The 15,890-nt window shown below is 27.2% G+C and overlaps 3 protein-coding genes and 1 long non-coding RNA gene across 7 annotated transcripts; 1 reads left to right on the top strand and 3 right to left on the bottom strand.

Annotated features, from left to right (window-relative positions):
• The first annotated feature begins 53 nt into the window (after window positions 1-53).
• On the top strand, window positions 54-3,960 carry LOC120356955. The gene is made up of 3 exons (XR_005574155.1): window positions 54-183; window positions 2,665-3,067; window positions 3,610-3,960. It is a non-coding gene; the product is annotated as an uncharacterized LOC120356955 (long non-coding RNA).
• Window positions 3,961-4,094: 134 nt separating this feature from the next.
• Window positions 4,095-6,845, bottom strand: LOC120356951 (odorant receptor 67a-like). 4 transcript variants are annotated; one of them, XM_039445952.1, is made up of 7 exons: window positions 6,492-6,844; window positions 5,403-6,342; window positions 5,014-5,113; window positions 4,794-4,901; window positions 4,508-4,663; window positions 4,328-4,406; window positions 4,095-4,238 (listed from the first exon to the last, which is right to left on the bottom strand). In XM_039445952.1, exons 2-6 carry the CDS (start codon window positions 6,185-6,187, stop codon window positions 4,356-4,358), a joined length of 1,200 nt encoding a protein of 399 aa, XP_039301886.1. In that variant the 5' UTR covers window positions 6,188-6,342; window positions 6,492-6,844; the 3' UTR covers window positions 4,095-4,238; window positions 4,328-4,355. The 4 variants fall into 4 exon arrangements, with proteins under 4 accessions (XP_039301886.1, XP_039301882.1, XP_039301885.1 ...); XM_039445948.1 differs by having other exon boundaries at window positions 4,095-4,663; window positions 6,492-6,845; XM_039445951.1 differs by having other exon boundaries at window positions 4,095-4,663; window positions 6,496-6,845.
• A 2,004-nt stretch (window positions 6,846-8,849) lies between these two features.
• Window positions 8,850-12,827, bottom strand: LOC105197549 (odorant receptor 22c). The gene is made up of 6 exons (XM_026131081.2): window positions 11,037-12,827; window positions 10,785-10,887; window positions 10,521-10,628; window positions 10,191-10,346; window positions 9,122-9,184; window positions 8,850-9,009 (listed from the first exon to the last, which is right to left on the bottom strand). The coding sequence occupies exons 1-5, from the start codon at window positions 11,717-11,719 to the stop codon at window positions 9,134-9,136; spliced, it is 1,101 nt and encodes a 366-aa protein (XP_025986866.2). The 5' UTR covers window positions 11,720-12,827; the 3' UTR covers window positions 8,850-9,009; window positions 9,122-9,133.
• LOC120356920 lies at window positions 12,288-15,616 on the bottom strand. Its single transcript, XM_039445821.1, has 4 exons — window positions 15,150-15,616; window positions 13,611-14,436; window positions 12,685-12,970; window positions 12,288-12,575 (listed from the first exon to the last, which is right to left on the bottom strand). Exons 2-4 carry the CDS (start codon window positions 14,396-14,398, stop codon window positions 12,525-12,527), a joined length of 1,125 nt encoding a protein of 374 aa, XP_039301755.1. The 5' UTR covers window positions 14,399-14,436; window positions 15,150-15,616; the 3' UTR covers window positions 12,288-12,524.
• Between the last annotated feature and the right edge of the window lie 274 nt (window positions 15,617-15,890).

The raw sequence follows: 15,890 nt of genomic DNA, 5'->3' as shown, positions 1-15,890 counted from the left end.
TACGCTATGAAGCGACAATTATCATATTTTATATTGTCTAGTTCAAAAATATTTGCGGCTGCTCACGATACCACAAAATCTAAAACGCGCGCACAATGTGATGTTACTTGACACGCACGAAGTACTTCGATATGCCAGTCTACGCAAGATAATTCTATCATATATCGTCAGCTGATCTTTAATGTAAGTTGTTACTTTTACTTGATTGCTATTTGTTGTTATATCATAATAAGTTCTATTTTAAAATATCAGATATGAGAATATACATTGTAATAGATTGCGATTTTATTTTTACTGAAGCAAAACCTATCTAAAAAATAAAATTTGTCCTGTTAAGCTTGTATTAAATTTTATATTTTATTTGTATTATTAAAAAGTTCACTGTTTGTAAAATCAGCAGTAACATATGTTTTTATTAAATTGTAATAACAAAAACGTAATTAATTGTGTTTAATTAAAAAAATTTTTTTTGAAATATTTTTAGAGACAGCTTGATTGTTTATTTTTATTCCTGGTGCTAAATTACTCTATAACTCGGTTCTATACGGTTCTGTACATACTGGAACATTTTAATAGAACAGAAATAAACAAGCTCATAATTTGCGATGCTGTTCAGAATGACTTAAAAGTAAGTCGAAACGAGAAAATGTAAGTATGGTCATATTGTTAAAATTTTTAATTATATATTGACTACTTATATGTTAATTATATTTTAATATTTAATTAAATAATTACACATCAATTTCTATCCTGACTTAGGTCCTCTTTTTCTATTTTTTTCTGTTTTAATTTTTTTGTGAATCTTTATACAATTTATCCTTCTAAAAGTGAAAGACTTTTGTATCGATAACATTAAAGTTACATTACCATATGTTAACAATGAAATATATACACTCATCATTTTTTAACTCATTCTTAATATCAAAAGAGCGATAGAATATGCCTGGTTTAAAACCTAAAAGAATATTTAAAAGTTATACAAAACTACATAAGTACATCTTTTATTCTTAAAATATCAATAAAATAAGCTATTAACTACATAAAACGTATGTATGTCTTATGGACATAAATAAAGGTAAAGACAAGTTGAATCTATCGAATAATGAAAGTTTAAGCTCTATGTTATTATTAGCCGTTGTCATCAATAAGAATGTATGTTCTATGAATAAATTGAATCGATTCCAATCTTCGTGAAATGCTTTATTTGATATTTCTGAACTCTAAATTCAGTACAAATATAACAATATATTTTATAACTTTAATTATAAAATATACTTTATTTAAAAATTTTGATCATAATTGTATACAATGTAGATTTCTCATTAAAGTAAAATATTTTTTTGCCAATTAAATACAATTAAAAAAAATAATCAGCTGTTTTATTTGTACGTAAATATTGCAAGTTGAGTCAAGCAATTAAAAAGACGTAATAAAAATATTCTTTCTATAATTAAAAAACTATTAAACTTTTACTTTCGACATTAGAATATATGTACATATATGTATACAAGGATATTTCTTACTGCTTTTGTTAACGTCTGGAAACAAGCACATAATATGTAAAACTCCGTTATTGCACTGGATCCATACATAATCACCATACATCCTTCTAAGAAAGATGCTGATATCTGAGGTTTCATAAACATTGTTGCTATAACTGATAGTAATTTGAAGTAATTTTATAGCATTTTTTATTTATATTTGAATAATTGTGCAAATGTTTTCAAAATAATTGTGATGACATAAATTATTACTTACATTAGTCACCGTAAGACCAAGGAAACAGAATCGAAAAACGTTGTTCATATATATAAAGAAAATATTTACAGAAAGCAATTTTTTAAACATTAATGTTGTGCTAAAACAAAATGTGTCTATATCCATAACATTATACATTTATACATAAAATTTAATCAATTACAATATTTTGATATATTATATTATAAAGTATCATGTTGCGTCATCGAGATTATTTGTTAAAAGAAAAACAAGAAAAAGTGAGAGAGTACATCAAACGCAACAATATTATATAACGTAGATAAACAGAATTCTGCATTATTACGTTGCACATGACAAATTAAAATTTTTTAAGCAATTTACAATCTTAGTTAATAATACTAAAAAAAAACTTACTGCATAACGTTGTTATGTTGCCGACATAAATTTTTATCTTCTTCTTTGTGGGAAAATCCGTCTTAAAATTATTTTTTGTGAACTGTTGTTACATTGTTCATTATTATTTCGAAATATTAATACAAGTTTTAAAGTAATGTATTGATACTGCCCCGTTACCATTGCTATCAAATGTGTGATATAAACATCCACGCTGACTTTTTTTAAAAAAAATGTATATATCGACCTTAATATACACATCTATCTTAGTAAAGATAGAGTAAACTACCTTCAGAAACTGTACATAGGAAAACTTAGAGAGTTCGTAGTATGCGTAACTTACCTCTGTTTCACATTTCTATTTATGCATCTTTCGTCGCGCAGAATAAAATGTTTTTTATTGATCTTTCAAAGTTACTAATAAAACTCAAATAATTTGGTATCCTTTTGTATTATTTCAGTTTTTAGCCATATATTATTTGTACGTTATAGTAAAGTGGACACACATTTCTTTCACTGTAATAATCAAAACTTGTCCTATGATTGCTGCAGGAGGGCATCGTGGATGTACTACAATAATGTAGTAGTTATAGAGTAGCTAAAAAGTAGAAAGATGTTGTCTATACACGAATATAGAGGAATATATAAACAAATGTCGCGACAGTGCATGGCGATTTATAAAAGAGAAATAGATTTCAATATACGTTTATTGTGCGAATACAACTGTGAGCTTACTTCTTAAGCGCTATGAAGCAATAATTATTTTATAGTGTATAGTCTTGGCCAAAAATGTGGTCATCCTCAAAGAGTCATGAAATCTAAAAGATGCACTGTGATGTTGCTTGATACGTGAAAATACTTCGATAATGCGCCAAAATATTTGCCCAATATTGATATATCAGTCTGCGCAGCATTTAGTGATCCTCTTTTCAAATATCGTTACCCGACTCTTAACGTAAGTTGTTATTTTTAATTTTTATTCAGTTTTTAATATTTTTGATTTTAATTTTAAATATTTAATTACTATTCAACGTCCTATCATTAATAAATTTTTAGAAATATGGAATGTTAATATTTCTTTTTGTTAATTAAAAGCCATTAATCAATACTATGAGATATGTATATATGTATATATTTTCTTGATTATTGTTTTAATTAAATCTGTTATAGAATGTAATATTATTTTTAATAAAATATAAATTACATACAGCAAAAAAAATATAAGTTAGTGCTAGTGTAACAAATTTGTATAAAATTTTATATCTTGTTTATATACATAATAAAAAATACACTGTATTTAAAATCTAAAATATTATTCAAAAATTTGTAACAACATAGTTTAGAATATTTCAAAGAATAATAATAAAATATTAATTATATGAAATGATAGATAAACTAAAAAAATTGATGATTAAATTTAAGATTAAATTGATTTATGATTCTATATTTTTTGTTACAATTATTTTGTCTGGCCGACTAATTTATTAACGATTGCAGTAACGAAGCAGTCGCACGCAGACCATGCACTTGTTGCGCCGTTACCAACATTTGTATTATATGTGAGTAATTGATTTTACCAATGTACGTCATCGAACTCACATTGACAGCCTAAAGCAAATACATCCAACAAAATACGAGAATGGAGATAAGTATTACACATGTTTTTTTTTATAAAAATGTTATAATTCTATCATTCAGAGCTAGTTATAAATAGTTACATAAATTATGTGTTATAATTAATTGCAAATTTTGGCTCTTGTTGATAAGAAAACTTTTATTTTTCTAAGGAAACAAAAAAATATATCTTATATAACTAATATTATTTATATTCCAATTTATTTAATAGTTTTAAAAATTTTAAATTATGAATTCATCGTTTTGTGTTTACTTTTATGTTAAAATAAAATTACAAATTATAATAAAAGTAGAAGAGTTTTCCATATTTATAATGTAATAATTATTAACTTAAATGCCATATGTTATTTATATTGTTACAAATAATTAAAAGTTTTATTCAGCTTTCTATTAAATAAAATCTACATTTTTTTAAGTAGTTGCTTACCGTCTGTTAAAATTTTTATTCAACTAATAAGCTAATATATACTACACGCGTAATATTATTTTTACTAAAACAAAAATTATGTATTATAGAAAAACAGATATTTTACAAAATATTAATCCTTATATTTTATTTATATAAGAAGTATATACTTACTCTATACATAAAATTTTGTCAAAATCTTTTAATAAGTTTTTAATAGGAAAAGCGCGATTGTATACGATTGATTTAAAATCTAAAATATTATGTCGGAAATTTATAATATACATTTTAAAATATTTTTTATAATATTAATGGAATACTAAATATGACACAGGGAATACATATAAAACTTACTACCATAAATGAAGACAGAGATAAATTGTATCTTTTAAATGTTGACAAATTAATTTCTAAATTATTAGCCATTATCATAGACAGAAATGTACGTGTTATGGATATTCCGTGTCGGTACCAGCCTTCGTGAAATGCAAAATCCGTTATTTCAACACTCTAAATTAGAAAAATTTTTTAAAATACGTACAATAACCAATATTTTTATTGACAAACATTTTTTTGATTTAATTCTATTTTTTTGTATCTAATGTGTATATGTGAAAGTCTGTACTGCCAAAAAACCTACCGCATCTAATAGTTGTTGCGCACAAGAACATATTATATAGAGCTGTACTACTCCACCGGCTGCATACATAACATGCAAAAATGCTTCCCACAAGTTTTCTGATGGTATCTAAAGTTTCTCGAAAAATAAATTGCATTGATATTAAATTAATTGATAATAACATTATGCACGTTAGATCTAGCAAATGGAATTATTGGAATTATTAAATATCATTACTCACTGCAATCATCATTAATGCAATGCAGCAGAATCGAAAAACGCTTATTATATATATTAAACTGATATTTAAAGATAATAATTTTCTTAGCATTATCATTATGCTGAAACAGAAAACATTACATATGATATGTACATTATATTAAAAGATTAAGTAATAATAATTATATCATTATAAATATTAATAAATAGTTATAATAATAAATTTAAATTGCATATTACAACAAAAGAATTTAGCTTGTAGAATTTAATAACAATATACTTTTAATTTGATATTATACTTTTTTTATTGCAAAATATTGAATATTATAAGCCAAGCTCGCATATTACAAACAACTTTAATTCAAATTTAAAGTCTTTAATGTTTTTGAGAATTTTTAAAAATAAACTTACTGAATGACTGTATTATGATGCCGACATAAAGTTTTTATCCTTTTTTCTAAACAATAATCTCTATTAGACTCACATGTTTTTGTATTAGATTTGCTGTGATTATTCGGAAGCGATTTATCTTGAAATAACATCGATAGTTTTAATGCGATATATTTATATTGTGCCATTGTCAGCAACATGATATGGATTACGTAGCTATCCGCACTGACTTTCTTTATGAAAATGTACACGCAGCTCATCATCACGATGACACTTCCCATCACAAAGATACTGGTCGTGAATGGTTCTTTGCTGTAGACAACTGGCTGTCTGTAATCTACATAGTAAAAGGAATTTTTTTGAAAGATCAATATTAATGGTGTACCACTCCACAATATTATGGCCATCACGCCGGACAACCAGTAAAACTTAAGAGGAATCTCCATAGATTTTATGGTCGTTGTCACTATATTCGTCATCATTTCGTCCTCCGTGCGCAGAATAACATTTAATTTCTGAATTATTTGTTGCATTAGTCCTCTGCTCGTGTGAATTCGTACAATTACAGAAACCACTTCCATGGTAATGACAAAAGTGATCAGACCGTCGTTCATTGCCTTCTCTCTCGGCACAAAAATACACCCAGGCACTAATACGCATATTTGGACTACTTCGAGTAACCATACTAGAATGCTGTATATTTTCCAAAATATCGGAAAAGAGGAATTGTCGGCGGTCATTGGTAACAAGTTACCTGATATCATGTTCAGCTGGACATTTAGAGGATTTATGTTTTGGAAATCCATGTTTTTGATGTTGCTATTTCGTAGCAAGTTGTTCAAAAATAGAAATTTTTATTTATTTATTCACGATTTAATTTACACTGCGGATTCAGCTTTAAACATCATCGTCTAACAAACTTTTAAAACTTCATGTGAAATGTATGACTTTAGCAAGTTGTCTGTGCAATTAAATAAGTAATATAATATTAGTAACAAAACAATATTGATATACTTAACTTAATAAAGTTTTGTTTCAAGCAAATATTTCTTTATAACTATCGTCTATTAGCTAGTATTAGTAGTCAAGTGTTATTGAAAGAAGACATACACACTTCGTACACTTCACCACCAAAGCAAGGGATGAGAGAATGTGCCTTTATATTTCCATTTACTTTTGTTCATTCACTCTTCCTTCTGTGTCTAGAAGACGACATATGACAGTTGGATTAAAAGCTGTACACAAGAATTTAAGCAATTTATTATTCCTCTTGAATTTCTCTTTCTCTTAATCTTCTATAAATATATTATGATGTCATGCGACGATAAGCAACGGTCTTCCATCGCAAGAATGTCCAGGAATATTCTAAACTAATCATTATCTACAATTTTGCGAACTACTATAATGATTCAGAAAGTCTTCTTTCATTACTACCGTAAATAGTAGTACAAGAAGAATACAGAACAGTTTACACATAAATGGATTTTTTAACGCCGTTTATTTATTTCATTTAAACATAGAGCTGGAAGCAACCGTGAAATTCCTTGTAATAAGCACTAGGCCGTAGTAGTCATTATCTCATTGCTTGTCATTGACTGCTGCACTGCGAAAAGCAGGAAAGTCGCAGTATCGGATCTTACTCGTATATTATCATGTAGCAAAAAATAATACATTTGATAAATTGATTTGAAGTGCTGGAAATGATAATTTTATTTTATAAACTACTTTGCAAAACAATTTTACATATTCATGGACCGAGTAGTAAATTTAATTTTCTTTTAAGTAAGCATACTATGTTTTGCTGTACTAAACTACAAATTGGTAAATATGCTAAAATAATAACATTTAATTAATTTAAATATATCATTCAAAATATTTTTTTTAGCTTGGCGATACAGTTTACATAAAAATTTTTTAGTTTTAAATTTATAATAAAATAAAAATTAAAAAAAATTGTTGCGATATCAAGAAATAAAGACGTTGAATGTATAGGATTATAATCTTTATTGCATTTATCAGGGATAAATACGACCAGTGGCTTCCTTATAACTACCCGCGTTCTACCGAGTGATGATTATCTTATAGCACTTTCTGAATTGCGTGCGTGACTTTATTACCGCAGGACTGCGAATTGTCTGTTGAGTTCATTGCAAAGAGTCGTTGCATTGTAGTGCTTAATACTATTTAAATGTATCTATGTATTTATATTTACCCCAGTTTGACATTTTCATTTTCGCGCACATTTTATTCTTTCCTTCAAAAGAATATACGAGACTTTCTATTGCTATTTGAAAATTGGTCGCAATCGAGCGATATTCTTGGTTATCCTATTCCCCTCGAATTTCTATTTCTTTATAGTTCACATTATAATATGCATTGTCATTGGAGGAACATTGTTTCTCTTTCACTGCAGTATAAACGTTTATTCTATGGTGACAGTATAGAAACATGACAAATTAACTATCATTAACAGAAAGCTTTTATAGTCGAAAGAAATAGATAAGTTTATGATCAAGTCGACAATGTTTGACAAATTTGAGATATGCCCTGATATCTTTATTTTGTTTGTGTAGAAGACGGAGGTAAGTTACATTATAATTATCTTGGGACGACGGAGCGCGGAGCGATTATACCACTTTATTCCGGAGGCACTCATCGCAAAGGAAGAAGCAGATGAAGCCACCAGTATTGACGTTGTTTGGCACGCATTTCTTCAGGGCAATAACTGAGAATTGATCTGCGATATGTTACACAGATATCGAACGTGCCAATATTCATTTTATAAAAATGTTTGGCGAAACACACAAACAAAACAATAACTAATGTAAGTTTTTCCTATAGCTAACATATATTAAAAAAAAATTAATTATAGAAAGCTTTAATAAATTGTTTATTTTGATTTTCTTTTAGCCAAAGTATGCTAATAAAAATTTTTATTTTTTGTTAGTGCTGTTTAAATAAGATGTATGTATTGTGTAATTAAGATATTTAAATCAAAGTCACTTGATTTATTTTATTAACTAAAAACTCTATATAGGAATATTGATATACATATAATAAATAAAGTAAATATTTTTACTTCAATCATTCGCAAAAATAAAACATATCTTTCACGTAGATACAGAATGTTTATAAATAAACAAAATAATTTTTGAAAGTTGACATTAGACTTTATTTTATGTTCATATATATATATATATATATATATATATATATATATATAAACATATAATAAAAAAACTAAATATTATCTTCTAAATCAATTTTAAGTCACAAAAATAAAACCTCTTAGAGTTTCTTTTACTTAGGGTTTACTGTTAAACATTATCTTTTGGTCTTTAATTAATGTTTTAACTTTGAAAATATCTAGACATTTCGGTGTAATTTTAGTGTTTTAAAAGTTAGCAGAAATAAAAATTATTATTTTCTGATGTAAGCCCCACTTAATAAATAAATAAATAAGCATAGTTATGTAAGTGGATTTTATTTGACAAAATAAATTAAAAAATAGGTCTTGTTTAATGTTAGATTTTATTTGGTTCAGAAACCTTAATACTTATGTGTCCTATTATTTATTAATAATATTAAATTCTAATTTTTTTTGTAATGCTTCTTGCGTTCTTCTGTCCTAAAACAAGTAATATAAATTTCAACAATATTGATTATTCACATAATTATTAAATTTTATTACTAGGTAAAAACGTATCAAAGACATAGATGTAAAGTTTAAGAATAAATACCATTGTCAATTTTTACTTCACTTTTAAAAGCAAAAGAGCAACCGAATACGATTGATTTAAAATCTAAAACAACATTTCACAATTAAGAAGAAGAAATGAGAAAAAAGTACTTGAGTATTAGTATTGAGTATTACATAATTGCATGAAATTTGTGAAATGTAATATTTACGGAAAAAAAATTTTTATATATAATTATATAGCATTAAATATAATTGTATATAATTATATATAAAAATCGTGCATAATTATATATAATTATATATTTTTTAATATGTATATAGTATAATTCTAATTTAATATATATTGACATAGTATAATTCTATGTAAAATTCTATATAATTATAAGGTACTTGAGTCGAATAAGGCCCAATACTACTTATTGTTACTTTTAAATTTACTATTTAAAAACGCTCTTTATGAAATATATGCTTAAAATTTCCGACGGGCATAAAGGGTGGTGAACAATGCCAACTTTAAAGACCGGTTTTTTCCTAGCAATTTTTTTTTCTTTTACGCGCTTTTTTCCATCTTTTTAATTTTATACGCTTATCAGCGTCTGATACATCTAAAAATAATAAGTCTGCTTAATAGCGTGAATATATACCTAGTTTATACCAAACATTGATATAAATACCAAGTATTATATCCACCATTTAATTTTGCAACAAAATACGTATTTTAATATTAAATTTTTTATATTAAACTTTCTATTCACATAAATGAAAATCTATTATAATTATTTGAGATTCTTCTATCTAACTATTACGGAATTTAATTTTAATAAAAAGCCTAAAACAAATATTAAAGCACATTTAAAATTTAAACCTTCTGCTGGTATCTTACCAATAAATAAATATAACACCACAAGAAAATGTAGTAAAAAATAAATAAATATAACACCATAAGAAAATATAACATCACAAGAAATTACACCAATTTTCAATGATAAAACGTAAAAATTTTTGCGCCTTTCGGCTCAAAGGTACCTTATATAAAAAAATTTTCCGGGTTATTATTATAAAGTGCATATACAGACAATAATGTTGAATAGCAATGTTAATAATCTTACCGCTAAAAATGAAGGAAGAGAAAGACTAAAGTTTTCAGAAACCGAAAGTTTAATCTTTAAATTATTAGCCATTATAATCATCCTGAACATATGTTTCACCGAGGGTTTAAATTCATACCATTGTTCGTGAAATGCTATATCTGTCACTTCTTTACTCTTGAATTTGATAAAGAATAATCAATAAAAAATCAAAAATATTAATTATTGGCAACTTGCATAATGTTCACATGCTTACATGTAACATTTTTATGTTCTAATTAAAATTTTTTTTATATGTTAGAGTAAATAAAAGGAAGAAACGATAAAAAATCATATTGCAATAAAATTTACCGCATCTAATAACTGATGAACGCAGAAACACACAATATACAGTTGTACTAAGGCGCCACATACATATATAATGAGCAAAGCTACTTCGTAGATAGCCCCTGATCGTATCTAAATTTTATATATATTACTACATATATAAATTTTATATATGTAATATATTATAATTAAGAAAAATACATGATTATTCAATAATATTACATCATGATTTTCAATTGTAAAAAAAAAATTTCTAATAATTAGTGTTATGTACCCGTTTTTACTTACTGCATTTATAAAGAGTAGATCGATGAAACAGAAACGAAAGATATTATTCAAGTAAATAAAACTCATATTCAAGAACAGGAATTTCTTTAACATTAAAGTTGTGCTAAAAAAAAAAACAATATTTGTCTGTTAGATATTAAGTAATCAATTACTGAAACTAAAAAAAGATTAATTTTAATTACATAATAATAATTAAAAAATTTAGCAAATAAGTAATCATAAAATTGATTATAAAAGTGAATAATTATTTACAAAATTACGGAGCTGTAATGTTGAAATAACGCTTTCATCTTTTTCTCCACTAATAAATCTGCAGGCCTATCATTCTTTTGACATTCATGGTCCTCATTTTGTGAAGAATCATTACGAAGTATTGTTGCGAGTTTCACTGCGACGTAGCGATACTGTGTTGTCAGTAGTAATACGAGATTTATCATATAAACATCCATGGCAACCTTTTTTAAAAATATGAAAGCGCAGGAGATGGTTTCGAAAAGGTTGCCCAACACAAAAACTTTCGTCGAGAATGGCTGTTTCGAAAAAGCTGCTGTCATTACAAAATCTTCGTAGAAAAAATACTTCTTTTTGAAAATCAGCATAAACGGTAAACAGCAATATATTATTACAGATCCGGTTCCACCTATGTAGTAAAACTCGAGAGGAATCTCTAATGGTTTCAGGGTCGAATGCACGATGTTCTTCATACTTTCGTCTTCGGTGCGCAGAAGGCTATTCAACTTTTGGATTAATTGCCTTCCTAGATTTCTATTTGCGTACATACGCGTCAACAAAATTAATACTTCAACGCTCACTAGGATGCCCATCGTTCCAGCATCCTGTAAAGCTTCGCGATTCGCCACTGATACAAATCCGTAGATCGTTGCGCAGATTTGCATCACTTGATTAGCCATATAACAATATTGTATATTAGCCATATAACAATATTGTATATTCTCTACGGTACAGCAAATGTCAAATCTTCGTCAGTTATTGGTAATAAATTGCCTGAGATCATATTTAATCGAACATTTAGGGGATTTACATTTTGGACGTCCATCTTGTGGATGGACAAACGTACTAACAAAAACGTAATTAACTGTGATTAATTTAAAATATAAAACATTATTTGAAAATTATTAATAAAAAATATTTTAGAATAGTTTAAAGCATTAATAAAGTATTACATAAATCACAGTTTGAGAAAAGCAGGACTGTTTCTGATGCGTCTTTGAGCAAGAAACTATGGTCTCTCATCTTAATATTTTTATTTACCAAATTTTTTTAAATAAGACGTTTTTAAAAATATTTTTCTTGAAACATTTTCAGAGACAGCTTAATTGTTCATTTTTATTCCTGGTGTTAAATTACTCTATAACTCGGTTCTGAACATTTCTGTACATATTGAAATATTTTAATAAAACAGAAAAAAACAAGATCATAATATGCGATACTGTTCAGAATGACTTAAAAGTAAGTCGAAACAAGAAGAAATAGATATGGTCATATTGTTGAAATTTTTAATTATATATTGACTACTTATACACTAATTATACTTTGATATTTAATTAAATAGTTACACATCAATTTCTACCCTGACTTAGGTCCCTTTTTCTTTGTTTTGATTTTTTTTGTGAATCTTTATACAATTTATCATTCTAAAAATGAAAGAATTTTTTGTATTGATAACATTAAAGTTACTTTACCACATGTTAATAATGAAATATATACATTCGTCGTTCTTTAACTCATTCTTAATATCAGAAGAGCGACAGAATATGCCTGGTTTAGAACCTAAAAAAAAAAAAAATTAAAAGTTATACAAAATTACATAAGTACATCTTTATTCTTAAAATACCAATAAAACAAACTATTGACTACATAAAACGTATATATGTCTTACCGACATGAATAAAGGTAAAGACAAGTTGAATCTATCGAATAATGAAAGTTTAATCTCTATATTATTACTAGCCATCATCATCAATAAAAATGTACGTTTTACTGACAAATTCAATTGATTCCAATTTTCGTGAAATGCTTCATTTGTTATTTCTGAACTCTTAGAAAAATAAACAGCTGTTTTATTTATGTACAAATATTTAAGTACGGTTATTAGAAAAAGAAAATACTTTCGACAAGTAATTAATAAACTTTTACTTCTAACAGTAATGACATATGACAAATCTTACTGATTCCGATAATCTCTGGAAACAAGCACACAATACGTAGAATTGTGTTGCTGAACCAGATGCGTACAAAAACACAAAACATATTTTTAAGTAAGACTCTGACATCTAGATTTCATAAACAAATATTGCTGCTGTATTATAACAATAATTTAAAGTAATTTAATAGAACTATGTGCTACTTATATAAAATAATTGCGCAAATTTTATAAATTGTTACTCACTGTAGTTGCAATGAGACCAATAAAACAAAATCGGAAAACGTTAATTAAATATATAAGAAAGATATTTACAGATATCAATTTCTTCAACATTAACGTTATGCTGAAATAGATTGTATCTACATCCATAATATTATACAAAACTTAATTAACATTTTAATACATATTGTATTATAGAATACCATTTCAAATAACAAAGTGTGTTTCAAAATCGCGTAAATCTGTGGTTGCTTATAATGTTGGCAACTTGCCATTGTGATTGATAAGCAATCATAGATCTGCTCAATTTTATTAAAATTTTGCTGAGGTGCTTTATTATCTCGAATACTTGGCTGAATAAAATTTTATATTGTACTATAATATACAACAAATTAAAATTTTTTGCAATCTCAGTAAATAGTGCTAAAAAATATACTTACTGCATAACATTGACATGTTGACGACATAAATTTTTTATTTCTGTCGCTGTAAAAGAATCCACTTCAGAATTACCTTCTCGAGAACTTCTGTTATTCGGATGTTTATTATTTTGAAATATCAATACAAGTCTTGAAGAAATATATTGATATTGCGCCGTTATTAATGATATCAAATGTGCTGTGTATACATCCACGCTGATTACCTTTAAAAAAAGGTATATGTTGCACACCATTATCATCATATTGCCTAGCAGGAAAACGCCAAGAGAAAATGGTTCTTTGTAAAAAACAGCTGGTGTATTGTAATCTGCGTGGTAAAAAGTGTTTCTTTCAAGAATTAACGGGAGCGTCGTACAACACCAGAAGATAAGAGAACCTGTACCAGTCACTAAGTAATATATGAATGGATTTTTAATTGATTTTAGATTCGTTGTTACGATACGTCGCATATTCTCATCCTTAATACTTAGAGCCTTGTTCAGGTTTCGTATTAGTTTTTGTACCAGTGTTTTCTGTGTAAGAATTCGTGAGTAATCGATTACAAAACCAACTTCTTCTATAACGAATAATCCATCAAAGCTATCGCTTAATATTGCCTCGTTCGGTGCTAAGAAGTAGGCAAGAATTAATGAGATCATATAAACTAATTCCAGTAACCACACGAAAGCACAATATACTTTCCAGAATAGTGAAAATGAGGATTTGTCTGACTTGTCGGTCATTGGTAACAGATTGCCCGAAAGCAAGTTTAGCCGAACGTTAAAGAGATTCGTGTTTTGAAAGTCCATTAATCCGGGATCGCTTTTTACAATGTGTGGAAATTGTTCTGTAAAATAAAAGTTGTAATAATTAAAGTTTCGACTGGATTAATCTAATTTTAATTTACATTTTGGAAACATTCATTAATTAGATATTATAGTTAATATATATATAGTTAAAATGTTTTTTAGAGTTCTGCATAAATTAGAAGTCTTAATATACATTTATATCAAAGTAATGTTAATTTAAAAACAAGTATTCATATTATTTGCCTTATTATTTTCCATTAGATTGTATCAAGCGAGAAAGAAAAAGAGAGAGGGAGACAGAGTAGTCATATTATATTACTATATTTACAATTTACATTCGTATACTTTTTTTATAAATAATGAAAGACTACTTAGCACGTGATAATGCCCCTTTTAAATGTAAACTTCCTCTATTTTTCTATCTCCTTCAGAGTTGTTCATTAAGTGAGAAAGCCTAACAAACTGGTACGATCCGATAAGTCATAGTGGATCTTTAGGCATTCTCAGTGATATTCTTGTGCTTCAAAAATGAGAATGTGACAGGTCCGCTTCGTTAGATTCAAAAATGCAAAAATCTTCATGAGGCTTGATTAAATTTCTTGCTGAATTCGACAATCGCTTCTTACACTCCGTACTCCCGTACTCCCGTACTATATTCCCTCTCTCCCTCTCATTCTATTTTTCTCTCTACTTTTTTTACAGTTACGCGTTGTTTTTATAACGCATATAATTTATACTACTTGTAACTTACGTCTGTTTTACATTGCTATTGAGACACACACTGCTTGTTGTCCAAAAGACTGTGCGGAGCATTTCTGTCGATACTTGAAAATTATTAATACACTTGGGACAATTCAGCTTCTCATTATTTTTCACTTTTAGCTATATATTATTCATTGTCACGTGGCTGTGTATTTAAAGCGGAAACAAGTTCCGTTCCTTGTAATTACTAGAGCCCGCCCTAGAACTTCTGCAGAAACGCATATGAATTATCGATAATTAGATGGCACTGGATACCTGTTAAATTAGAAAGAAGTTGTCTTCTCCATATGGCTAATGTAAAAGAATTTATAAAGAAATGTCACTGTAATAAATGGCGACTTATAGAAAAATTAGAATAAAAAATATCTATTTCTCTATGTTCACTGTACGAATGCGATTATGAACTTACTTTCAATCATCAATACGCTATGAAGCGACAATTATCATATTTTATATTGTCTAGTTCAAAAATATTTGCGGCTGCTCACGATACCACAAAATCTAAAACGCGCGCACAATGTGATGTTACTTGACACGCACGAAGTACTTCGATATGCCAGTCTACGCAAGATAATTCTATCATATATCGTCAGCTGATCTTTAATGTAAGTTGTTACTTTTACTTGATTGCTATTTGTTGTTATATCATAATAAGTTCTATTTTAAAATATCAGATATGAGAATATACATTGTAATAGATTGCGATTTTATTTTTACTGAAGCAAAACCT

Source organism: Solenopsis invicta, chromosome 2 (assembly GCF_016802725.1).
Source record: "Solenopsis invicta isolate M01_SB chromosome 2, UNIL_Sinv_3.0, whole genome shotgun sequence".
Lineage (NCBI taxonomy): Eukaryota > Metazoa > Arthropoda > Insecta > Hymenoptera > Formicidae > Solenopsis > Solenopsis invicta.
This window is presented reverse-complemented; position numbering and strand designations above follow the sequence as displayed.

Coding starts and splice junctions, on each gene's coding strand:
- LOC120356951 (XM_039445949.1), bottom strand. CDS start 6,187: ATGGATTTCCAAAACATAAATCCTCTAAATGTCCAGCTGAACATGATA. Junction 5,114..5,402: donor CATCATAATACAGTCATTCA/GTAAGTTTATTT, acceptor TTTCTGTTTCAG/CATAATGATAATGCTAAGAA. Junction 4,664..4,793: donor CGCAACAACTATTAGATGCG/GTAGGTTTTTTG, acceptor TTTCTAATTTAG/AGTGTTGAAATAACGGATTT.
- LOC105197549 (XM_026131081.2), bottom strand. CDS start 11,719: ATGGCTAATATACAATATTGTTATATGGCTAATCAAGTGATGCAAATC. Junction 10,629..10,784: donor ATCTACTCTTTATAAATGCA/GTAAGTAAAAAC, acceptor TATAAAATTTAG/ATACGATCAGGGGCTATCTA. Junction 10,347..10,520: donor TTCATCAGTTATTAGATGCG/GTAAATTTTATT, acceptor ATCAAATTCAAG/AGTAAAGAAGTGACAGATAT.
- LOC120356920 (XM_039445821.1), bottom strand. CDS start 14,398: ATGGACTTTCAAAACACGAATCTCTTTAACGTTCGGCTAAACTTGCTT. Junction 12,971..13,610: donor CAACATGTCAATGTTATGCA/GTAAGTATATTT, acceptor TCGGAATCAGTA/AGATTTGTCATATGTCATTA. Junction 12,576..12,684: donor CTTTACCTTTATTCATGTCG/GTAAGACATATA, acceptor TTTTTTTTTTAG/GTTCTAAACCAGGCATATTC.